At 42.0% G+C, this 26,328-nt stretch overlaps 1 protein-coding gene across 2 annotated transcripts; it reads left to right on the plus strand.

Annotated features, from left to right (window-relative positions):
• Positions 1 to 26,106, plus strand: LOC116980007 (T-kininogen 1-like). 2 transcript variants are annotated; one of them, XM_033032063.1, is made up of 7 exons: positions 1 to 347; positions 5,251 to 5,361; positions 6,352 to 6,442; positions 10,848 to 10,999; positions 12,458 to 12,577; positions 16,549 to 16,635; positions 25,785 to 26,106. In XM_033032063.1, exons 1-7 carry the CDS (start codon positions 132 to 134, stop codon positions 26,031 to 26,033), a joined length of 1,026 nt encoding a protein of 341 aa, XP_032887954.1. In that variant the 5' UTR covers positions 1 to 131; the 3' UTR covers positions 26,034 to 26,106. The 2 variants fall into 2 exon arrangements, with proteins under 2 accessions (XP_032887954.1, XP_032887955.1); XM_033032064.1 differs by lacking the exon at positions 25,785 to 26,106 and adding an exon at positions 24,747 to 24,857.
• Positions 26,107 to 26,328: the final 222 nt, after the last annotated feature.

Here is a 26,328-nt window from a genome sequence, read left to right on the forward strand (position 1 = left end):
TGAAATGTGTTTTTACTAAGTTCCCCATTGACTTATTTGTCTCACAGTCATAAGGGACTGTAATGCACTGATCCATCTTCCCTTACTGATACCTGTTGGAGGCAGCGTGTTCTGTACATCTCCTTCTCAGTATGAAGCTGTTATACATTGCACTCTTTATCATTCAACTTTTAAACATTAATGCAGAATCAGAGCCGGAATCCGTCGAAGTTCCTGAAATCCGGCACATTGATTGTAATAAGACAGAGGTTCTAATCGCTGTGGATTTCAGTCTTCGTAAAATAAATACGGAGCTGAAAACGGAGAATAAATTTGCTCTTTACAGGGTCACTGATGCTCAAGTTCAGGTGAGCAAATCTCATATTATTTGTTGTCGATATCTTCCAGTATGAGTTGCAGGTGAATTGATCTCACTTTTCAGATTGATATTTTAATATTTTTTTCGGTCTGGTTTTTGTATCTTATTTGTATCTTATGTCCATGGTAAATTTAAGAAGAAGATATCCTGATTCTCAGGAGTTGGGTATTGTTGTGTTTTTGTTGACCGTTGAATCTCTTTTTTTGGCTTTTGCTTAAGGCATTGTCCCCACTTGTGCTTCGATCATAGTGAACCATTTCTTCTTTCCACAGTTGCTGACAGGTCTGCTCACTGTTTGCAAAATGTTTTCTGTTTTGTTTGAGATCGAAGTTGTGCAGATTAAAGAGCAGATTATAACTCAATGTGCCAAGACGCAGGAAATTGGAGCTTTAAAATGCCTCATAGTGCCTCATTCTTAATCAGCACGGCACTCCACCAGGACTGTATGGCTTGCCACTTTAGGTCACCATACTATTTCACTAACAGCATTGTCCACTGGCCCATGAGCACTAAGAATCAGTGCAATTTCTAAACATAACGAAAACCGAATTCTTGGTATATTGCACAATAAAGTAGAAATCAAATAGCTGGAACATCAGTACAATATTTTCCTGTCAGATCTCTGTTTTTCTAATGTTTTTGTTAGAATGTAAATTAAGTGCACAAAAGGAATTATAAACTGACACCCCTTCTGAAGTAAGATATATCCATACGTGGAAGTACATTATAATTATAGAAAGCAAATTATATCATCTAATAAATGTTTACACTTTTGCATCTTAACAGTTAAGAACATAATCATGCAAAATTACTTCAGTTTATTGATTGCAAACATTATTAAAATTTGTAGCTGGCAAGGGGAAATATAACCGCCATATGATAATTTACAGTAATACATAGTTGGCGGCCATGGTGGCGCAGCGGTAGAGTTGCTGCTCTACAGCGCTTGCAGCGCCGGATTCCCGAGTTCTATCCAGACTACGGGCGCTGTCTGTACTGAGTTTGTACGTTCTCCCCGTGAATGTGTGGGTTTTCTCCGAGATCTTCGGTTTCCTCCCACACTCCAAAGACGTCCAGGTATGTAGGTTAATTGGCTTGGTGAATGTGTAAGTTGCCCCTAGTGTGTGTAGGATAGTGTTAATGTGTGGGGATCGCTGGTCGGTGCGGACTTGGTGAGCCGAAGTGCCTGTTTCCACTCTGTATCTCTAAACTAAACTAAACTAAACTAAACATATGTTGAATATTAAGGAAAAATGGGCTGAAGAACATTTCATGATTTTTCATGTGTTTTTTTATTATCTTATCTGGAATTTCTACGTCCATCTTGCTTAGAGAATGTAATGAGCCTTCAATCTTGTGAAGTTCCAATTGCAGACTTCACCAATGTACTCCGATGTACTAGATAGACACATAAATGTATGCAAATAATATTAATTCTACTTCTTATCAAGGCTTTGTGCTTTATTTCTTTAGTTGGTCCCATCAAGGTCCTTTCAATTTTTTTCAATTAAAACTAATTGTTCTTGTATGTCATAGCTTTCCATTTTAATTCCCTTTGCAGGAACAGCACTACATAGTTACACAGCATTCTCCTGCCTTCTCCCCATAACCCCTGACACCCGTACTAATCAATAATCTATCTATCTCTGCCTTAAAAAATATCCATTGACTTGCCTTCCACAGCTTTCTGTGGCAATGAATTTCACAGATTCACCTCCCTCTGACTAAAGTAATTCCTCCTCATCTCCTTCCTGAAGAAACAACCTATGATTCTGAGGTTATGACCTCTGGTCCTAGTATCTCCCACCATTGGAAATATCCTCTCTACATCCACTCTATCCAAGCCTTTCACTATTCGGTAAGCTTCAATGAGAATTCCCTTCATCATTGTAAATTCCAGGCCCAGAGCTGTCAAATGCTCATCATATGTTAACCCACTCATTAATTTTCTTATTTCTCTGTAAAGTCGCCCCTCTGCCTGCTACGCTGTAAAGTCCTAGCCTACCTAGTCTCTCCTCATACTGTAGCTCAAATCCTCTAGTCCCAGTTTTGTCTTAGTGATTCTTTCCTGCACCCTTTCTAATAACGGCATTTTTCCTATAGTTGGGTGGCCATAACTGCACATAATACTCTTAGAGTAGTCTCACCAAAGTCAAGTATGCCAAATGCCTTCTTATTCACCCTGTCTCTATGTGCTGTCACTTTCAGGAAACTATGTACTTCTATCCCCTGATTCACTGTTCTCCAACATTCTCCATGGTCCAGTCATTCACTGGGCAAGTCCTGCCCTGGTATAATTTACCAAATTGCAAAAGCATACATTTGGCTGTTATATTACCTCTGCCATTTCTTGCCCCACATTCCCAAAGCATCTGGATCCTGTTGTAATCTCAGGTAACTATCTGAACTGTCCACGACACCACCAATGCTGGTGTTATCCCCAAATGTACCACTATGTTAATAACAAATGTTTACTTTGAATGTCAAGCCACAGTGACCCCAGCACTGACCCCTGCAGCACACACTGCTCACAGGCCTCCACTCTGAATAACATCCCTACACCACCACCCTCTGGCTCCTTGGCTGAGCCAACATTTGTATCCAATTGGTTCAATGGCTCAATGGTTCTTTTATTATCACTTGTACTAAGATACAGAGAAATTCTTGTTTTTTTGCAAACAGATCAGTAAGATTTTTATCATAGTCAGAGAAACATAGAAAGTGTGCGCAGGAGTAGGCCAGTTAGCCCTTCGAGTCAGCACTGCCATTAAATATGATTTTGGCTGAACAACCAGAATTAGTACCCAACTCCTGCTTTTCCCCCATATTCCTTGATTCTGTTAGCCCCAAGAGCTATATCCAACTCTCATACATAAGTACAATCCTTAGTAATGCATAGAAACAGCTCACTGAGTACATAAGAGTAAAAGTGGCCAGGTTTTGGCACCATTTTCAGAGTCCCAGCCACAGCTGGCCATAAAGGCTCCATCCATATCGCCAGCAAACCGTCATCTCTCTCCTCACTGTCCTCCTTCAGCCTTCCATGCCCCGTGGGTAGTGAATTCCACAATCCACTACCCTTTGTGTGAAGTAATGTTGAATGATTCCACCCTAGGCTGAATGATTCCACAATTTATTTTGAGACCATTCTTCAGACCTCCTGGTTCTAGGTTCTGGTTCTGGTTCGGCAAAGAGTAATAACAACCCCATGTAAACTTGTCAATCCTCTTCAGAATGTTATTTTTCAATCTTCTAAATTCAAGAGTCTACAGGCCTTATCTGCATAATCTCTCTTCAAACAATGAAGCTAGCATCTCCTTCCTCAATTTAGACTCACTGTTTCTTTGATTTGAATCCCAGACTTGCACAGAGTATTCCAGTTCAAATCTCAACAGCAATCACACAACACATAAACACAAAACATATTTTCACTTTTGGAAAATAAAGTTATTTCTAAAACTTCAGATTTAAACAAAGTCTAAAACTTACAATCATAATTAAACACAATACACTTCACAATTAATTTCCTTACAACTATATAGTTAAAATACAGTTACTTATGGATTACAAAGATTAAATATGAGTTTTGCCCCATTCTTACAAAGTGGTAAAGACTTAAGTTATTTCTAATCACACAATTCCCAACTCCAAACACACAAAGGCCACTAATTGTCACACTTGATTGCTTCTTCCCAAGTTCGGGTCTCATTTCATTCTGTATTAACCTCCCCCTTGCTCATCTCTGGAGGAAAGGAATGTACGGCCTCTTCACTAATAGCATTCCACACAACAAATGAAAGATTATCAAAACAGAGTTACTTTCTCAGTTTTCTATAACCATAAGAAACCCTTTTGCAAAGGTCACACAACCATCACCCATGCCTTATCTTTTATCTCAACATAAATACATTTAAACAGCACAAACATCTCACAGACTAGTATCTACCCTTGGTGCCTACAACCCAATATAGTCTACCATAAATCCCCTTCATGACACAGCCGAGTTCAGAGATGTGTCACAAAGGAAGAAGAATGTCCTGGAGAAAGATCCCATTAACAACCTCCATTCTAAACACCAACCTAAACCAAATACAACCTCTGACAGTTATAGCCGCTTCAAAGCAAACAAAGCTATGCGTATTTACATCAACATCTCCATGTTATAACAAGCAATCTGTTCCCCTATGTGTGTGTGTTCTTATTTCCTTTGTGGAGACATGTATCCAAGTACTTCTCTTGCATCTTAACATAAGTTCCTTAAGAACTTATCATTTGAGCAATGTTATTGTATAATATTTCCTCACCAAGAGAAACATCTCTGCATCTACCCTGTCAAGACCTCAATGGATCTTACATGCATGAATAAGGTCACATTTCATGCTTCGAAATCCAAGGTGAACACATCCAATGATTCATGTGTCTCATATGTTCCCTCTGAATAAAAACACTTTAGAAAAACTCCCATTTCTAATCTTTCAATCAAAATCGATGACCATCATATTTTTTTCATGTTGTATTCCATCTGTCATATCCTTGAACATCCTTGCCTGATCGTATCCTCCTATGGTTATTTTATGTCCTCCTCACTCATGCTTAGTACAATCAGCATATAACATGGAGTTATAATCCACTCCATAAGTGGATATGTGAACTTGATCCATTCAAACAAATCATTGAAACAGCTTGTGAACAGCTTAGGGTCCAACACTGAGTCTAGTGACATCTTGGTGGGACAACCTCCCCATCTGAAAAATGACCCATCTTTTTCTGCCACATTACCATTTCTTAATCATGTTGTTTTTACATGTCTATGCATTTTGTGTACTGTTTTGAACTCATATTTGTAGTTTGAGGATCCAAAGTGCTTATCTGATAAAAATTGTTTGTCACAGGGAGAACGTGAAAAGCACTACTTCCTCAAGTTTTCTATCCGTGAAACAGACTGTCCCACTGAAAGCAATAATCTCTGGAAAGCTTGCAACTACAGAGCACCCAAAGAAGCTGTAAGTTTTCTGAAAGTCTAAGCTGAAAGCATCCTTACTTACAAGTCATAATTTAAGTCAGCACTGTGGTGTAGCAGTTAGTGACCTGGATTTGATCCTCTCTTTCGATTATATCAAATTGGACTTTTCAGCAATTGTTTTCTCTGTGACCATGTTTATCTGTTCCAGGTGCTTATTTTTTCTCCCACATCCCAAAGATATGGCACTGTTTGGTTAAATAGCTTCTTCAAATTACCCCTTCTAACATTGTGTTTTTTTTGATTTTTTGATTTTGTGTCTTTGAAGCGATTTCTATCTTTAATTTGTGTATTGATGATGTCCTTATTATTTATTTTTCTCCGACTATATGTTTTTTCTCTCTTCTGTTTAATCTTTGTAAGGTGACCTTGAGATTTGAAAGGCGCCCGAAAATAAAATTTATTATTATTATTAATGGCAAAAATAATCAAATGGCAGTTGCTGGGCACATGAGGGAAATTTAGATCTCTGGATGCAGGGAAATAAGGAGAAGGGGAATGGGATTGATGGGATCACTCCCCTGGGAGATAGCATGGGAAGAATTATCTCCCTCAATGCCATGAAGTGCCTCCCTCAATACTAATGAAGTGCCATGGACTGCCCTGAGGTGGTGGGAAGCATTTTATAAATGCTAAATGTTCTTAGTACATTGATAATTTATTTGTCAAATGTGTAATAAAAGGGGCAAAGCTGGTTATCGCACATCTGTAGCTATTAAGAAAAGGCAGCTTATGTTAGCCCAGTTCAACCATTTACCCATTGGTATTGAACTGGTGGCTAAATCTGTGCATCCATTGAGGAGCAGGGTGCTGGACTGAATGAATGCTTGGAGATTCTGAAATACTTGAAGTACAGTGTCTTGTACGTTGTTATAAATTGTGTCAAGTTTTATTTGTCAATGATATTTTAACCAGCCTTGTTAGAATGAATTCAACCTCATTCTTTTTTATTCTGCTTCTGATGTTATTTTAGTCAACTGGTGAATGTAGTTCAGAAGTGTTAATCAATGTGTTCCAAAGAAAAACCCAAGTGACTTCACATAACTGCAATGTTACAACTACAGGTAAGAGTTCTTAAAAAAATGATACCAAGTATATAAGGGGGAGAAATTAATTACTCACTGAAGCGAGACCAGGCAGGTTGAATAAAGTAATTTTTATTTACAGAAAAAACGGAATTAAAACACGTGAAAACCGCGTGCCTGGCTTAGCTAACAAACACACCTCCTGTCATTGGGGGGAGCGCTGAATAACTGGCTAAAAGCCCGCGAACAAACGCCCGCGGTCACATGACCGTGCCGACCAATCACAAGGCTTCTGACTTCCCCACCCCACCACTAGGTGCCGCTACATCACCATGTTTGAGAGTGTGTTCAAAAGCCCATCAACTCAGAAAGATGTCTTATTTAAATATCTTGGTTGGCCTTGCATTACCAGAATATTTCTAGTGGGTGGCCACCATTCCAGTTCTTTAATTCTCAAAGCACGAGGAAAAATGGCAAGAGAATGAATTGGTTTTATTTTTCTTATGTCAGAATGTCATTAGACCATGTGATGACCATTTGAAACAGTAATTGGTGCAGTGGGTATGGATTCAAGTTTCTGGATCATTGGGACCTCTTTTGGGGAAGGTGCGACCTGTACAGAAATGACGGTTTGCACTTGAACTCGAGGGGGACCAATATCCTGGCGGGGAGATTTGCAAAGGCTACTGGGGAGACTTTAAACTAGTATGGTTGGGGGGAGGGACTCAAATTGGGAAAGCTAGCAGTCAGTGTGTGAGGCAGGAGGCAGAGAATGGTAGCACTCTGACCCAAAATTTAGGGGAGAGAGAAGAAAAAGGCAATAAACAGAGAATAAGAGATGGTGGGTTTCTTAAATGTGTATATTTTAATGCTAGGAGCATTGTAAGAAAGGTGGATGAACTTAGAGCCTGGATTGACACCTGGAAGTATGATGTTGTGGCGATCAGTGAAACATGGTTGCAGGAGGGCTGTGATTGGAAACTAAATATTCCAGGATTTCGTTGCTTCAGGTGTGATAGAATTGGAGGGGCAAGAGGTGGAGGTGTTGCATTGCTTATCAGGGAAGATATTACAGCAGGGCTTTGGCAGGATAGATTAGAGGGCTCGTCTAGGGAGGCTATTTGGATGGAACTGAGAAATGGGAAAGGGGTAGCAACACTTATAGGGGTGTATTATAGACCGCCAAATGGGGAGCGAGAATTGGAAGAGTAAATATGTAAGGAGATTGCAGATATTAGTAGTAAGCACAAGGTAGTGATTGTGGGAGATTTCAATTTTCCACACATAGATTGGGAAACACATTCTGTAAATGGGCTGGATGGGTTGGAGTTTGTAAAATGTGTGCAGGATAGGTTTTTGCAGCAATGCATAGAAGTACCTACTAGAGAAGGGGCGGTGCTGGACCTCCTGTTAGGAAATTAGACGGGTCAGGTGGCAGAGGTATGCGTTGGGGAACAGTTCGGGACCAGTGATCACAATACCATTAGTTTCAATATAATTATGGAGAGGGTCAGAACTGGACCTAGGGTTGAGATTTTTGATTGGAGAAAGGCTAACTTTGAGGAGATGCAAAAGGATTTAAAAGGAGTAAATTGGGACAGTTTGTTTTATGGGAAAGATGTGGAAGAGAAATGGAAGACATTTAAAGGTGAAATTTTAAGAGTACAGAATCTTTATGTCCCTGTTCGGTTGAAAGGAAATAGTAAAAATTGGAAAGAGACATGGTTTTCAAGGGAAATTGGACACTTGGTTCGGAAAAAGAGAGAGATCTACAATAATTATAGGCAGCATGGAGTAAATGAGGTGCTTGAGGAGTATAAAGAATGTAAAAAGAATCTTAAGAAAGAAATTAGAAAAGCTAAAAGAAGATATGAGGTTGCTTTGGCAAGTAAGGTGAAAGTAAATCCAAAGGGTTTCTACAGCTATATTAATAGCAAAAGGATAACGAGGGATACAATTGGTCCATTAGAGAGTCAGAGTGGACAGCTATCTGCAGAGCCAATAGAGATGGGGGAGATATTGAACAATTTATTTTCTTCGGTATTCACCAAGGAGAAGGATATTGAATTATGTGAGGTAAGGGAAACAAGTAGAGTAGCTATGGAAACGATGAGATTCAAAGAAGAGGAAGTACTGACACTTTTGAAAAATATAAAAGTGGATAAGTCTCCAGGTCCGGACAGGATATTCCCTAGGACATTGAGGGAAGTTAGTGTAGAAATAGCAGGGGCTATGACAGAAATATTTCAAATGTCATTAGAAACGGGAACAGTGCCGGAGGATTGGCGTACTGCGCATGTTGTTCCATTGTTTAAAAAGGGGTCTAAGAGTAAACCTAGCAATTATAGACCTGTTAGTTTGATGTCAGTGGTTGGCAAAATAATGGAAAGGATACTTAGAGATAATATATATAAGCATCTGGATAAACAGGGTCTGATTAGGAACAGTCAACATGGATTTATGCCTGGAAGGTCATGTTTGACTAATCTTCTTGAATTTTTTGAAGAGGTTACTCCGGAAATTGATGAGGGTAAAGCAGTGGATGTTGTATATATGGACTTCAGTAAGGCCTTTGACAAGGTTCCTCACGGAAGGTTGGTTAAGAAGGTTCAATTGTTGGGTATTAATGGTGGAGTAGCAAGATGGATTCAACAGTGGCTGAATGGGAGATGCCAGAGAGTAATGGTGGATGGTTGTTTGTCAGGTTGGAGGCCAGTGACTAGTGGGGTGCCACAGGGATCTGTGTTGGGTCCACTGTTGTTTGTCATGTACATCAATGATCTGGATGATGGTGTGGTAAATTGGATTAGTAAGTATGCAGATGATACTAAGATAGGTGGGGTTGTGGATAATGAAGTAGATTTTCAAAGTCTACAGAGAGATTTATGCCAGTTGGAAGAGTGGGCTGAAAGATGGCAGATGGAGTTTGATGCTGATAAGTGTGAGATGCTACATCTTGGCAGGACAAATCAAAATAGGACGTACATGGTAAATGGTAGGGAATTGAAGAATGCAAGTGAACAGAGGGATCTGGGAATAACTGTGCACAGTCCCTGAAAGTGGAATCTCATGTAGATAGGGTGGTAAAGAAAGCTTTTGTTGTGCTGGCCTTTATAAATCAGAGCATTGAGTATAGAAGTTGGGATGTGTAGATGGGTTATGCATGCAACCTATAATGTAGTTACCTCATCACCACTAACCACGCCCCATCATATTAGTATAACTGTAGTATCCTCCCTTTGTTCCTCCCACTAGGTTCCAGTACGCCTGAAGGCTGGATGCAGTCAGTGCTGGGACGTGTGTGCCATGTGCTATATTAAACTCACAGTAAAGCTTACAGTGTGTCAGTAATAAAACCTTTACATGGTGTCAGAAGTGGGATTCGAACCCACGCCTCCAATGCCCGCCCCGACAGAATTTCAGCGTTCAATGGAACAATTATTTGCAGGTCTGCCCTGCGCGATTATTGTGGATGACATTCTGGTCTATGGGAGGGATGTGGCCGAACATGACCACAACCTCCGGCGGATTTTGGACCGTGCTCGGCAGATAAATTTGAAGCTCAATCGGTCAAAGTGCAAGTTCCGGGTGCCTGAGGTCACATATGTCGGCCATGTTAATGTTAAAATTGTACAAGGCATTGGTGTGGCCAATTCTGGAGTATGGTGTACAATTTTGGTCGCCTACTTATAGGAAGGATGTCAACAAAATAGAGAGAGTACAGAGGAGATTTACTAGAATGTTGCCTGGGTTTCAGCAACTAAGTTACAGAGAAAGGTTGAATAAGTTAGGGCTTTATTCTTTGGAGTGCAGAACGTTAAGGGGGGATTTGATAGAGTTCTTTAAAATGATGAGAGGGATAGACAGAGTTGACATGGATAAGCTTTTCCCACTGAGAGTAGGGAAGATTCAAACAAGGGGACATGACTTGAGAATTAAGGGACAGAAGTTTAGGGGTAACATGAGGGGGAACTTCTTTACTCAGAGACTGGTGGCTGTGTGGAATGAGCTTCCAGTCAAGGTGGTGGAGGCAGGTTCGTTTTTATCATTTATAAATAAATTGGATAGTTATATGGATGGGTAAGGAATGGCGGGTTATGGTCTGAGCGCAGGTATATGAGACTAGGGGAGAATGCGTGTTCGGCACGGACTAGAAGGGTCGAGATGGCCTGTTTCCGTGCTGTAATTGTTATATGGTTATATGGTTATAATGGAAGCAGATCTCCCACTCAACTTCAAATGACAAGCAGATCACGTTTTGAATATAAAAACCCTATAATTTATGGAGAAGAAAATAGGCGAATAGAAAATAGGGAATGACTCCTTTAGGGAGCTGATGTAATTATCTGTTATCATACTGGGAAAATTCATTGTTGTTTCCATTATAATTTTATTTACGACAATTGCTTGTTTGTAGTCTAACCATCTGTGAATTGCTTCCCAGCACCTGGAATATGCCTTGGATGTAGAGAACCAGAGCCAACTGATGATTCTGCAGCAAAAAAAGCAGGTGCCCATGCTATCAAAACCTTCAACAGTAACAGCACTTACGAAAATTACTTCCGTATTGCTGCGGTGTACAGCTTAACCAGTCAGGTTAGTCTTTTATTCTCAAATGTATCAATTATCGTGTTATTTTCATTCAAATTTTGAGTAATTTAGTTCAAGTCATATGAATTTTCCAATTTTCTTATGAAAGAATACGAACAGATGAGAGACATTTAGCCCCTTGAACCTGTTCCAAAGTCCAATGAGGTAAAGGATTATTAGCAACCATTGTGCCACTTCTATTAAAACTCTTTGATAATGAAACTCTGTCAACCACATATTTAAAATTAACTACTGACCTAGCATTAGATTTACAGCATTTTGTAAACCTCTGGCAACTTTTTTGTATCGAATTACTTTCCAACCTCATTCTTAATAGGCCTGGCACTAATTCGTACATTACGTACCATTGCCCTATATTTCCACAATCTCCAGATATTGTACTCCTCTGTCTGCCTATGATTTTTCTTTAGACAGAAAACACAAGGTCCTGCAGATGCTGGCATCTTGAGTAAAAAAACACAAAGTGCTGGAGTAACTCACCAGGTCGGGTAGCATCTCTGGAGAGCATGAATAGGCAATGGTTTGGGCTGAGATCCCTTTTCAGATCCGTTGTAGTTGGGGGAAGATTTTTATTATGACTTTTGGAGGCTTGTATAATTTTAAAAATATTTGGGCATTGTTAGGGAAAAGAAACTACACAAGATAAGATCAATTTTAAGAAGCAAGGCAAGTAAGGACTGAGAAAATTTCAAGATAGACACAAAATGCTGGAGTATCTCAGCAGGACAGACAGCATCTCTGATGAGAAGGAATGGTTGACGTTTTGTGTCCAAGAGAAGGCTTCCCGACGGTCGTGCCACAGCTGTGGATGGGGAATGTGGCCGGAGGCTTTTATTGAAGCGCCGTAGTATCGATGCCTCCCGGATCGCTGCGTAGAAGCCCGGGTCGGGGCCCGGCCGGGGCCTCGCGGGTCGAAGTCTGGGTCGGGCAGGGCAGCCGACGGAGCCCGCAGCTGGGGCCCGGGTCGGCACCAGGGAGGCGTGAAGTGGGGGCGTCGACGGTGGTGTGGCCTCGGAGGGACGGCCGTGAGGGGCAGGAGAAGAACAATGGAGGATCCAGTGTGGGGCAGAACAATGGACAATAGGGGGGGGAGGGGACAAAGGACAATGGGGACCCAGTGTAGGGGAACTGTTGGTGGTGGGGGGGGGGGGGGGGGGGGGGGAGAAATGAACCAGACCATTTCATCAAAGAACCAGACCATTTTCCTCCCAATGGTTTTGTTAATGAGAATTAAAACAAACAAATCCTGTTCATTTTTTGGTCAGAGGTATTTGTTGTCCCAAAAGGAAATTTCTACATTATGTGCAACTATAATATATTTTAAATAAAGGATGTGTGAAAAATTAAACAAGGAAGTAAAATGAAGACTGTTGGAATAATGATATTGGGCAGCAATTATGTTTCCCATACTAATACTCTACTGTTAATACTGTTTACATTCAGGTGGTGGCTGGAATGATGTACAGAATGGCATTCAGGATGCAGGAGACTGAATGTAGTAAAGATCCCGCTGTAGCTGATGAGGACATTATTCAATGCCCTTTCATCGTTAACGGTGCAAAGGTAAGTATTTGAAGATAAACCTCTGTATTGTTTTGTTGGCTGCCTTGACTTGTCTTGTCAAGACATGATTGTTCTGTAGACCACTTGCACAAGAACATCTATAATTATTTAATTATTGTCTTCTGAACAGTGCCAAATAGCATTTCATCAGAACCTGTTTTCCAGCACTATCCAATTTAGATTCCTTCATTGGTTCAGAACAACCAAACGTTTTGTAGCTGTTTGGGAATTTTCAAGATATTTAAAAATAAAATCAATATATCAATAAATGGGGCAATAAATTTCCCATGTCCAGTTGTCATAATAACCTAATTTGTTTATTAATGCAATCTTGTTCTACATTATCTCACTACAGTTCCTTTTAGCATGGCTAGCTCTTCACTGTCTCAAATGAATCTAGCCAGTTTCAGTTTCAGCTTCATTTATTGTCACACGGACCGAGGTACAGTGAAAAGCTGTTGGTGCATGCTGACCAGTCAGCAGAAAGACAATACATGATTACATTCAATGCATTTACAATGTATTGATACAAGAAAAGGAAATCAAATTTAGTGCAAGGTAAAGCCAGCAAAGTCCAATCAAGTATAGTCCAAGGGTTATCAAAGAGGTAGATAGTAGTTCAGCACTAATCTCTAGTTGTGGTAGGATGATTCAGTTGTCTGATAACAGTTGGGAAGAAATTGGGAAGAAACAAGTTGCTTGATCTCAAAGCAAGACAACAAAATGAATAATAATTCAAGAAGAAGATTGTCCTCCGTGTATCCATGGTAACTAAGGATTAGCATTAAAATGTCCTACCTTTCCAGTGATAAATTCCTTTTAATCAGACGGTTGTAATGGTGCTGGATAGTTCATCCTACCTCTATTGCACCTGCCAATTCCACTAAATATCCACAAATAGCAAAGTTGTATGTGTGATTCTTATGCCGAAGGCACATGATGTCATTCACAGCAGCAAAATTATTCTGAAGAGGAGATACTTAAGCAAAACATCATGGATGATGAACATTTTAAATAGGCAATTAAAATACAGGAAAAATTCAACATGTCAGACCACAAGGTTGGGCCAGTGGTAGAGTAGCTACTTTACAGCGCCAGAGACCCAGGCTTGATCCTGACCACGGGTGCTGTCTGTACGGAGTTTGTTCATTCTCCCTATGACCATGTGGATTTTCTCCAAGTGCTGCACTTTCCTCCCACATTCCAAAGATGTCCAGGTTTGTACGTTATTTGGCTTCCATAAATTGTAAATTGTCCCTAGTTTGTAGGATAGTGCCAGTGTTTAGGGGTGATCGCTGGTTGGCATGGTCAACGTGGGCCGAATGGCCTGTTTCTACTGAGAATTTTCTGTACTCACTGCTTTATTCCTAATGATTTGATGACAGATTTTGCTACATTTTTATAGTAGGTTGCATGCATAAAACACCATGGAACTGGCCTAAAGGAGATGGAAAGCCCTTTCTTGTGCCGTCCTATTTAGGTCATTACCAACACCCATCAGAAAAGTTGTGCAAAACACAAAGTGCTGGAGGAACTCAGTAAATCAAGCAGCATCTGTGGAAGGAATGGACAGACAAAGTTTTGGATCAGGACACTTCTTTAGAACAATTGAATGAACCAAAAAAAATTGTGGTTCATTATGGGTTGTCTACTATTACCCTGTTTGCCATCTGGAGGAAGTTGTGGCAAGTTACACTTTACTGAAGCGCGCTCCACAGCCATATGCGTATTTGTGGAAATGATTTGGTTCACAGCGGTACTTCTGAAGAAGAACAAAATCTAGGTTTGCAGAAATGTGGAACAAGGATCACCTCTTGATTTAGCATAACATTGCACAACCATTCAGACTGAGTGCAAGTTGCAAAGCAGACAAAAATCCACATTGTAATCCTACTTGATATGTACCGGTGACACGACACAGTAACCAAGTCTCAGTGAAGTCTGGAAAGATTTTGGTTTCTGAAAGGCCAACCTTAAGATGAATGATCTCCTTCATTTAGTCTATATTAGTGTGTGTGGCGGCGCCTTGTGGCTGTGGCTCACCTGCAGTCCGTCTGCCTTTTTTTCTTTTTTTCCGTCTTGTTAGAGTATGTTTTCGGTTTATTTTTAGTTATGTATATGTGTGTGTGGGGGGAGGGGGGACTTTTAACTTTTTAATCTGTTCCTTGAATGGAGACGCGACCTTTTCCTTGTCGTGTCTCCGTCTTGCTGGGGCCTAACATTGTGGAGCCTCAGAGGCCTTACCATCGCGGAGCTGGCTGAGGTGAGGTGAGCTGAGGTGGCGCGGCGGCGGCGGCGACCCGACTGCGGAGCTTCGGACGCCACGGCCGCAGGCACTGTGGACGGTAAAATCGGGAGCTCGCAAATCCCTGGTGGGAGACCCATTTCCGAGAGCTCCCTCAACGGCAACTTCGCCCGCTCAGAATCGCGGGGTTTGAGTCGGCCCGTCGCAGGGCCTTACATCGCTCGGTGCGGCTTAATCGACCGCGTGACTTACCAACGCCCGCCGGGAGCTTTAACATCAGGAACCTTGATCGCCTTGATGTGAACAGGGAATAGATAAGGCTTTTGTCTTCCATCACAGTGAGGAGGTGTTTTGAGATTCACTGTGATGGATGTTTGTGTGAAACTGTACTAATTGTGTTTTATGGTTATTTTACTGTTATAACTGCAGGGAACGAAATTTTGTTCCAACCTCTGTCTGTTTGAATGACAATAAAGGCAATTTGTATTTGCATATTAGCACGGTAGGGGGCGCTGCACTGGCAGCAGCCTGTCGGCAGCGTGTCCGTCTTTTTTTCAACTTTTTTAATTTTTTTAGTATGTTTAAAAGTCTGTTTTTAATGTTCTTTGTGTGTTAAGTGTGGGGGGTGGTGTGGGGGGGGGTAAGGGGGAAACCGTTTCGGCCGCCTCTTCCATGGAGAGGCGACTTTTTCAGGTCGCCTCCCCCGTGGCCTAACAGCATGGATCGGCGCCGACTTTCCCGGAGACGCGCCCGGAGCTTCAGCGGCGGGCACAGCGTGGACTCTCGGCGCGGAGCGGGTGAGACCTCGCTGGAGGGGAGCGCTCCGTTACGCTGGCCCGCGGCAGCCGGCAGCCTGAAGCCGCAGTCTGCAGAACTCCAGCTGGTGCGGCGTCTACAGCCCAGGATCTCACGTTGGGGACCCGGGTGGAAGAAGAAGCTTTCACTGCCGGCCCGCGGCCGTCTTCTACCGCGGGCGTGGTATGGACTTATCATCTCCCCTGGAGGGGAGCTTCGACCGCCGGCCCTGCAGACTGCGGTGCTTCCGGCTGCGGCACGGCAGGTACTTTAAAACTTTGACCGCCGGCCTGCGGCCTACACCAGCCTGAAGCCGCGGTCTCTGGTTGGGAAGAGCCGATCCTGGACTCACCTTGACTTTGACTTTGTCCCTTACCATCTGGACGCCCGCAGCAACGGCTGTGGAGGGTGGTGGTCCCGACCACGGGGGAAAATGGAGGAGGACTGGCCAAGCTCTGTGCCTTCCACCACAGTGATGAATGCTGTGGTGGATGTTTGTGTAAACTTTTTATTGTGGTTGTGTTCTTTATTATTGTACCGCTGCTGGCAACCCAAATACCACCGACCTTGGTTGTGTGGCAATTAAATTATTTCTATTCTATTATTCTATTCTATTCACTCATGTTTCTTCAGCAAAAACGTATGTCATTGATCTTTATTAGCATTTACTTCATAGTGCATTACAGCATGATTTTATTCAATAGATTTTCTCACATTAAATGAAAAACAAAATACTATAACACTGGCAAGCTGTCCCAGTTAATATTAAGGAGATTAATTTCTTTGGTTAGTGCCAATTAAGTTATTAATTGTCCTAAAAGTCAACATAAGCATTTTAACACGGGCACCATTTGTGGAACTTAGATTTGAACTATTACATGGTTAGATTGTTTTTTTTTGAAAAGAAGAAACAATATATTTTGTTTTCCAGCTGCACTGCTCTTCAACTTTACATGAAATGCTCTGGTTAAGTTATGCCTCTGGAACTGTGTCCTGTGATCCCGTGCCTGAAGCAGAGGTAATCTTAATATTCATTCTTTGTTCACCGTGTTAACTTCTGCATGAATTGTACTTTTGGCAACATTTCAAAGGTGTGTGGTGTATCCGATTAATATTAGGATATTTAACTTGTCAGCTTGATAGACACCAACTGGTTCAATTTCTGGCAAGATGAAAACAAGGCAACGCTTGTTTTTTTTAATAGCAAATGAGGGTTAATTGTTGAATACTTCCATTTTCTCCCCATGTTCTTGCATTGGGCTTTGAACACAGTCACCCCTGCCCTTTTCCCACCTCTCGCCTTGTACGTACATTGTCATGAGGAATGTTAGGCATTCAGCAATGCTATGGCTTTAGTGGTACTTCTGTTAATGCTATTTTATCCAAATTCCCCCCCCCACTGAAATTTTACCAACCAACTCTCTGCCTATTCTGAGATTATCTTTGGCACTGAAGATATACATAATGGAGTCAAAGAATCATAATTATACTGCACAGATATAGGCCCTTCAGCCCAACTCGCCCATGCTGACCAAAGTGCCCCATCTACACTAGCCCAACCTGCCCGCATTTGGCCTATATCCCTTTAAACCTTTTTTATCCATGTACCTGTACAAATCTCTTTTAAATGTTGTTATTGTACCTGCATCAACAGCCTTCTCTGTCAGCTCTTTCCATATACCCACCACCCTCTGAGTGAAAAAAATGCCCCTCAGGTTCCTATTAATTATTTCCCTTCTCACCTTAAACCCCTGTCCTCTGGTTCTGGAATCCCAACTCTATCTAAAAGCCTCATGATCTAAGAGGTGTATAAGATCATAAGGCTCTAAAATCACACCTCAGCCTCCTGTGTTCCAAGGAATAAAGCCAGAGCCTGTGCAACCTCTCCCTATAGCTCAGGCCCTCAAGTCCTGGCAACTTCCTTCTGAATCTTCTCTGCACTCTTTCCAGCTTAACAATATCCTTCATATAGCAGGGTGACCAAAACTGAACACAATACTCTGCATGCGGCCTGACCAATATATTTTAAACGGTTACATAACATCCCGACTTCTATACTCAATAGACTGACTGATGAAGGCCAATGTGGCAAAAGCCTTCTTGACCACCCGATCCATTTCTGATACAATTTTCAGGAAACTAGGTACCTGCACTGCTAGATCCCTCTACTCTACAACACTCTTTTCAAAGGGCCACTTTTTAACATAATTGTATAAGGGGTAAGAGTGTTGTAAAATCAAGCCTGAATGCTTTGTGTTTCAAAGCAAGGAGCATTCATAATAAGGTGGATGAGTTGAATGTGCAGATGGCTATTAATGACTATGATATAGTTGGGATCACGGAGACATGGCTCCAGGGTGACCAAGGCTGGGAGCTGAACATCCAGGGATATTCAATATTCAGGAGGGATAGACAGAAAGGAAAAGGAGGTGGGGTAGCATTGCTGGTTAGAGAGCAGATTAGCCCAATAGAAAGGAAGGGCATTAGCTTGGAGGATGTGGAATCGATATGTGTAGAGCTGCGGAACACCAAGTGGCAGAAAACGCTAGTGGGAGTTGTGTACAGGCCACCTAACAGTAGTAGTGGAGTTGGGGATGGCATCAAACAATAAATTAGAAATGCATGCAACAAAGGTAAAACAGTTATAATGGGTGACTTCAATCTACATATAGATTGGGTGAATCACATTGGCAGGGGTGCTGAGGAAAAGGATTTCTTGGAATGTATGCGGGATAGTTTTCTAAACCAACATGTAGAGGAACCAACGGGAGAGCAGGCTATTCTAGACTTGGTATTGAGTAATGAGGAAGGGTTAGTTAGCAGTCTTGTTGTGCGTGGCCCCTTTTGCAAAAGTGACCATAATATGGTTGAGTTGTTCATTAGGATGGAGAGTGACATAGTTAATTCAGAAACAAGGGTTCTGAACTTAAAGAAAGGTAGCTTTGAGGGTATGAGACGTGAACTAGCCAAGATAGACTGGCAATTGATTCTTAATGGGTTGATGGTGGATATGCAATGGAAGGCATTTAAAGACTGCATGGATGAACTACAACAATTGTTCATCCCAGTTTGGCAAAAGAATAAATCAGGGAAGGTAGTGCATCCATGGATGACAAGGGATAGTATCAAAACAAAAGATAAAGGCTACAAATTAGCCAGAAAAAGCAGCCTACCGGAGGACTGGGAGAAATTCAGTCCAGCAGAGGAGGACAAAGGGCTAAATTAGGAAAGGGAAAATAGATTATGAAAGAAAACTGGGAGGGAACATAAAAACTGTCTGCAAAAGTTTTTATAGATATGTGAAGAGAAAAAGATTAGTTAAAACAAATGTAGGTCCCTTGCAGTCAGAAACAGGTGAATTGATCATGGGGAACAAGGACATGGCAGATCAATTGAATAACTACTTTGGTTCTGTCTTCACTAAGGAAGACATAAATAATCTGCCGGAAATAGCAGGGGACCGTGGGTCAAATGAGATAGAGGAACTGAGTGAAATCCAGGTTAGTCGGGAAGTGGTGTAAGGTAAATTGAATGGATTAAAGGCCGATAAATCCCCAGGGCCAGATAGGCTGCATCCCAGAGTAATTAAGGAAGTAGCCCCAGAAATAATGGATGCATTAGTGATAATTTTTCAAAACTCTTTAGATTCTGGAGCAGTTCCTGAGGTTTGTAGGGTAGCTAATGTAACCCCACTTTTTAAAAAGGGAGGGAGAGAGAAAACGGGGAATTACAGACCAGTTAATCTAACATCGGTAGTGGGGAAAATGCTCGAGTCAGTTATTAAAGATGGGATAGCAGCACATTTGGCAAGTGGTGAAATCATTGTACAAAGTCAGCATGGATTTATGAAAGGTAAATCATGTCTGACGAATCTTATAGAATTTTTTGTGGATATAACTAGTATAGTGGATAAGGGAGAACCAGTGGATGTGTTATATCTAAACTTTCAGAAGGCTTTCGATAAGGTCCCACATAAGAGATTGGTATGCAAACTTAAAGCACACGGTATTGGGGGTTTGGTATTGATGTGGATAGAGAATGGCTGGCAGACAGGAAGCAAAGAGTAGGAGTAAACGGGTCCTTTTCAGAATGGCAGGCAGTGACTAGTGGGGTACCGCAAGGCTCAGTGCTGGGACCCCAGCTATTTACAATATATATTAATGATTTGGACGAGGGAATTGAATGCAACATCTCCAAGTTTGCGGATGACACAAAGGTGGGGGGGGGGGGGGGTGGCAGTTTTAGCTGTGAGGAGGATGCTAGGAGGCTGCAAGGTGACTTGGATAGGTTGGGTGAGTGGGCAAATGCATGGCAGATGCAGTACAGTGTGGATAAATGTGATGTTATCCACTTTGGTGGCAAGAACAGGAAAGTACACTATTACCTGAATGGTGGCCGATTAGGAAAAGGGGAGATGCAACGAGACCTGGGTGTCATGGTACACCAGTCATTGATAGTAGGCATGCAGGTGCACCAGGCAGTGAAGAAAGAGAATGGTATGTTAGCATTCATAGCAAAAGGATTTGAGTATAGGAGCACGGAGGTTCCACTGCAGTTGTACAGGGCCTTGGTGAGACCACACCTGGAGTATTGTGTACTAATTTTGGTTTTAGTTTTGATCTCCTAATCTGAGGAAAGACATTCTTGCCATAGAGGGAGTACAGAGAAGGTTCACTGGGATGGCAGGACTTTCATATGAAGAAAGACTGGATAGACTTGGCTTGTACTCGCTTGAATTTAGAAGATTGATGTGGTGAATCTGTGGAATTCTCTGCCACAGAAGGTAGTTGAGGCCAGTTCATTGGCTATATTTAAGAGGGAGTTAGATGTGGCCCTTGTGGATAAAGGGATCAGGCAGTATGGAGAGAAGACAGGTACAGGATACTGAGTTGGATGATCAGCCATGATCATATTGAATGGCGGTGCAGGCTCGAAGGGCCGCATGGCCTACTCCTGCACCTATTTTTATGTTTCTATGTTACTCGCCAGGGCCCTGCCATTCACTGTGAAGGTCCTGCCCTGATTTAACTTCCCAAAATGCAAAACCTCATACTAAAATGCATTAAGTTCCATCAACCATTATTCCACCTGATCAAGATCCTGCTGTAATTTTTATTAATGATCTTTGCCATCCACAATGCAACCCACTTCAATGTAATGTGTGAACTTACTTATACATTATGCCTTATCCATTCTCATCTAAATCATTGCAATAAACCACGGACTGCAATCAGCCCAGTACCAATCCTTGATGCACCCGACTAGTTGCAGGCCTTCACTCCATTAAACAACCCTCCACCATCATCCCCTGCTTCCTTCCAAGAAGTCTATTCTCTATCCATTCATCTAGCTCTCCCTAGACCACATGAGATCTATCCATCTAGAGCAGCCTTCTACGATTAAATCTCAAGCAACAGTTATTTTGTCAAATGACAAATTAATGAAGGAAGCTACTAAAATTTTTTTCAGGTGGACAAACAATTGCCTTTTCATGCATTTAGAAAAACGAATACAGTTCAAATGAGACAGAGATGGTTGGTCAAAGCATCTTTAATATGGAAAATATTATAGGACCTTCAATTCAGCCGTCATTTCTTGTTTCCCACAACTAACCGTTCACCCGTTTATTTTCCTAACTTCCTTCCCTCCTTTCCAACGATGGACAACATGTTCCATCGGCTTTCACTTGCCTCATTCAATTGACTGTATTTTGTGTGAGTATTTCAAGTTATTCTGCAATAATGAGTCTGGAGTCCGACTGACATTTGCAATTGGAGAGGGAGAAGAGTGGATAGGAGGTGTCAGTGTTACAGTTGAATAAAGGGGACTATGAGGCCATGAGGGAGGAGCTGGCCAAAGTTGACTGGAAAGATACACTAGCAGGGATGACAGTGGAACAAAAATGGCAGGTATTTCTAGGAATAATACAGAAGGTGCAGGATCAGTTCATTCCTAGGAGGAAGAAAGATTCCAAGGGGAGAAAGGGGCGACCATGGCTGACAAGGGACATCAGGGACAGTATAAAAATTAAAGCGAAGATGTACAACGTAGCAAAGATGAGCGGGAAACAAGAGGATTGGGTAATGTTTAAAGAACAACAGAAGATAACCAAAAAGATGGGGAGAAAAGATGAGGTACGAAGGTAAGCTAGCCAAGAATATAAAGCAGAATAGTATAAGCTTCTTCAGGTATGTGAAGAGGAAAGAATAAGTTAAGACCTAAGTTGGACCCTTGAAGACTGAAAAAGGTGAATTTATTATGGGGAAAAAGGAAATGGCAGATGAGTTGAACAGGTACTTTGGATCTGTCTTCACCAAGGAGGGCACAAACAATCTTCCTGATATAGAAGTGACCAGAGGATCTGGGGTGACGGAGGAACTGAAGGAAATCCATATTAGGCAGGAAATGCTGTTGGGTAGACTGATGGGACTGAAGGCTAATGAATCCCCAGGGCTTGATGGTCTGCATCCCAGGGTACTTAAGGAAGTGGCTCTAGAAATTGTGGATGCATTGGTGATAAATTTCCAATGTTCTATAGATTCAGGATCAGTTCCTGTGGATTGGAGGGTAGCTAATGTTATCCCATTTTTTAAGGAAGGCGAGAGAGAGAAAACAGGGAATTCTAGATCAGTTAGCCTGACATCGGTGGTGGGGAAGATGCTGGAGTCTATTATAAAAGATGAAATAGCCGAACATTTGGATAGCAGTAACAGGATCGGTCCGAGTCAGCATGGATTTACGAAGGGGCAATCGTGCATGAATAATCTTCTGGAATTTTTTGAAGATGTAACTAGAAAAATGGACAAGGGAGAGCCAGTGGATGTAGTATACCTGGACTTTCAGAAAGCATTTGATAAGGTCCCACATAGGAGATTAATGGGCAAAATTAGGGCAGATGGTATTGGGATAGAGTGCTGACATGGATAGAGGTTAGCAGACAGGAAACAAAGAGTAGGGATTAACGGGTCCCTTTCAGAATGGCAGGCAATGACTAGTGGGGTACCGCAAGGCTCGGTGGTGGGACCGCAGCTATTTACAATATACATCAATGATTTGGATGAATGGATTCAAAGTAACATTAGCAAATTTGCAGATGACACAAAGCTGGGTGGCAGTATGAACTGTGAGGAGGATGCTATGAGAATGCAGGGTGACTTGGACAGGTTGGGAGAGTGGGCAGATGCATGGCAGATGAAGTTTAATGCGGATAAATGTGAGGTTATCCACTTTGGTAGCAAAAACAGGAAGGCAGATTACTATCTAAATGGCGTCAAGTTGGGAAAGGGGGAAGTACAACGGCATCTGGGGTTCATCAGTCTATGAAAGTAAGCATGCAGGTACAGCAGGCAGTGAAAAAAGCGAATGGCATGTTGGCCTTTATAACAAGAGGAATCGAATATAGGAGCAAAGAGGTCCTTCTGCAGTTGTACAGAGCCCTAGTGAGACCACACCTGGAGTATTGTGTGCAGTTTTGGTCTCCTAATTTGAGGAAGGACATTCTTGCTAATGAGGGAGTGCAGCGTAGGTTTACAAGGTTAATTCCATGGTGGGACCAGGGGCGGAAAACCTGGGGGGGCCAGAGGGGACACATCCCCCCCCATGCTTTGAGAGGTGGGCGACATCCCGCCAGGTTAACCTGCCTGGGCTTGCGGAAAATATGGCCAGCGCGGAGAAGCAGCGCTTGTATCCCGTCAGTCCAGACAGGGCTATTGGTTAACCCGGTGAGACAGGAAGTTGAGCTGCATTTAGCGCTGGATTGAGCCTCCGAAAGCCTCGCGCGCGTGTATGAGTGTGCGCATGTGCGCTTGGCTGCCAAAAAATTGTGTCCCCCGTCCCCTCCATGTTTTGATAGTGAGTCCCATTCTTGGGTGGGACTGTAATATGCTGAGAGAATGGAGCAGCTCGGCTTGTACACTCTGGAGTTTAGAAGTATGAGAGGGGATCTCATTGAGGCATATAAAATTGTTAAGGGTTTGGACATGCTAGAGGCAGGAAACATGTTCCAGATGTTGGGGAAGTCCAGAACCAGGGGCCCCAGTTTAAGAATAAGGAGTAAGCCATTTAGAACGGAGAAGAGGAAACACTTTTTCTCACAGAGAGTGGTGAGTCTGTGGAATTCTCTTCCTCAGAAGGCGGTGGAGGCAGGTTCTCTGGATGCTTTCAAGAGAGCCAGATAGGGCTCTTAAAAATAGCGTAGTCAGGCGATATTGGGAGAAGGCAGGAACGGGGTACTGATTGGGGATGTTCAGCCATGATCACATTGAATGGCGGTACTGGCTCGAAGGACCGAATGGCCTACTCCTGCACCTATTGTCTATTGTCTATTGACATGCAAAATAAGGTAATCCTGAGTTAGCATTAGATCTGGGGAACTCAGGAGTCCTTGACACAATAAGATCTGAGATATTATGATTTACTGTATTTTCTTCCCCTTCCTTTTTCTATCAATAGCATGCATTCCATCGGTTCAATGTTCGTAGCAACTCAGATCAGAAACTGAATCAATTTATTCCTGAATTTGAACCTTTAGATTTCTCAGCACTGCATTTTTTTAACCATTGTCTCCCTTTGAGCAACTTTCTTCCCTATAGACATTGTCAGGTTTTTAAGTATTACTCACAACATTTCCTGATATTACGTCTTCTTTCAGCTAAGCTTTAGGCTGCTCAGAAATGATAATAATCTATGTAAGAATCATTCAAGGGGTTTCCGTAGTTTATTTTTTAAGGAGCATCAACGTAGCAACATGTTTCTCCAATTACAGAATGCCCTGACAATTGTGTAGACATTATGGTGCAGTCCTTCATCCAGGATCATTATATCTCGATGTGTCACAGATTTTAATCAATATCTTGTGCTCTATATTCCCTCTATAGAAAGAGTCATGATATGGGACCTCTATAGAATGAAATGGAATCTCCGTACTAATGCAAGTTGTAATTATGTACAAAGAGGGAAATGCTGCCTTTCATTAACAACTTATTAGCAACTGATGGATAAAGTGCTAGAGGCACAAGGACTAAGGAGAGGGTTATCGCAGCATCATACAACACAAACGGTGCCACGCGGCTCTATAAAAAAGATACTTAACTTATCTCATTCACTTGTTTTTTTTATCCATTGTCCCAGGAAAAATATCCTTTTCTAGTGAATCAAGCATTGTTTGGTGCCACCTATGGCCCAGTTATAAGCATTCTAGCCTTGGTCAAAAGGTTCCCGTTTTGAATCCCACTTGAGCAGAATTGAGCATGAATATGGAGCTTGGTGCTGCAGTACCTTTTTAAGGGAATTTATGTGGTATTTCTAATGAGAGCTTAAAGGGGAGCACAGTGGAGCAGCAGGTAGAGCCGCTACCTCACAGCACCATAAACCTAAGTGTAAACTGTCCCTAGTTTGTGTAGGATTGTGTTAATGTGTGTGGATCGCTGGTCGGCGTGGACTCGGTGGACTGAAGGGCTTGTTTCCGCACTGTATCTATAAACTAAACTAAACTAAACCAAACTAAACTAAACTAAACTGACTGTGACCTGCAGGACAATACACCTAATAGTGAAAAGTGGGATTAAACATGCCCAAAATCATGTCATAACCCCACCACACACATTAGAGATTAGTATGGAAGCCTAAAGCACACGGTATTGGGGGTTCAGTATTGATGTGGATAGAGAACTGGCTGGCAGACAGGAAGCAAAGAGTAGGAGTAACGGGTCCTTTTAAGAATGGCAGGCAGTGACAAGTGGGGTACTGCAAGGCTCAGTGCTGGGACCCCAGCTATTTACAATATATATTAATGATTTGGACTAGGGAATTGAATGCAACATCTCCAAGTTTGCGGATGACACAAAGCTGGGGGGCAGTGTTAGCTGTGAGGAGGATGCTAGGAGGCTGCAAGGTGACTTGGATAGGTTGGGTGAGTGGGCAAATGTGTGATGAAAAGGTTAAGGGAAATAAAATGGTTCTGTGAGGCAGCACAGAATCAATGGGCAGAATGATATCTTATCCCGTAAAGTATGGAAATGAAATTTGAAAATATTAACATTTATGAGATCAACAAAGGTATTATGAGAATATTCTTTTCTATTCCAGGCAAACCAAATAACAGGTCTATACTTTTATAATTGGTGATTATTACTGATATTTAATAAAATTAACTTTCCCACTCGACAGATGCTGATGCAGGAATCCGGTTGGGGACCATTTTTAATGGATCCACGAGTGGTCCATGTCCCTGCAGAAAACACAACAGCAGATGTTCGTGTCATCAGTACCTGCCCAGGAAAACCATGGAAGTCCATATATCAAGTTAAACCTGCTCTTCCGCCTACCGAGGAGCACCATGAAAGTGCGGAGAGTCAGCAAGAAACTGCAGATGCTGAAAGCCATGAAAGTGTTGATGGCTTACAAACCCCTGCATGATTAATGTGTATTACCACTAATGGCATGCATTTATATAAAAATAATGATATGCATTAAACAGTATATAAACCTTTATGGTTGTAATTTCTAAATCCTTATTTCCATCGTCGCTATTCTTTTCATAAAATAAATTATTTTGTGGGGTCTCTGAATTACCATAAAGTGGGGGGGTCTGCAATTTACAGAAGCCAATAAACCTACAAACCTGCATGTCATGGTAGTGTGGGGGGAAACCAGAGCAGCCGGAGAAAACCCACTTGGTCACAGGGAGAATGTACAAGCTCCGCACAGATAG

Source organism: Amblyraja radiata, chromosome 13 (assembly GCF_010909765.2).
Source record: "Amblyraja radiata isolate CabotCenter1 chromosome 13, sAmbRad1.1.pri, whole genome shotgun sequence".
Lineage (NCBI taxonomy): Eukaryota > Metazoa > Chordata > Chondrichthyes > Rajiformes > Rajidae > Amblyraja > Amblyraja radiata.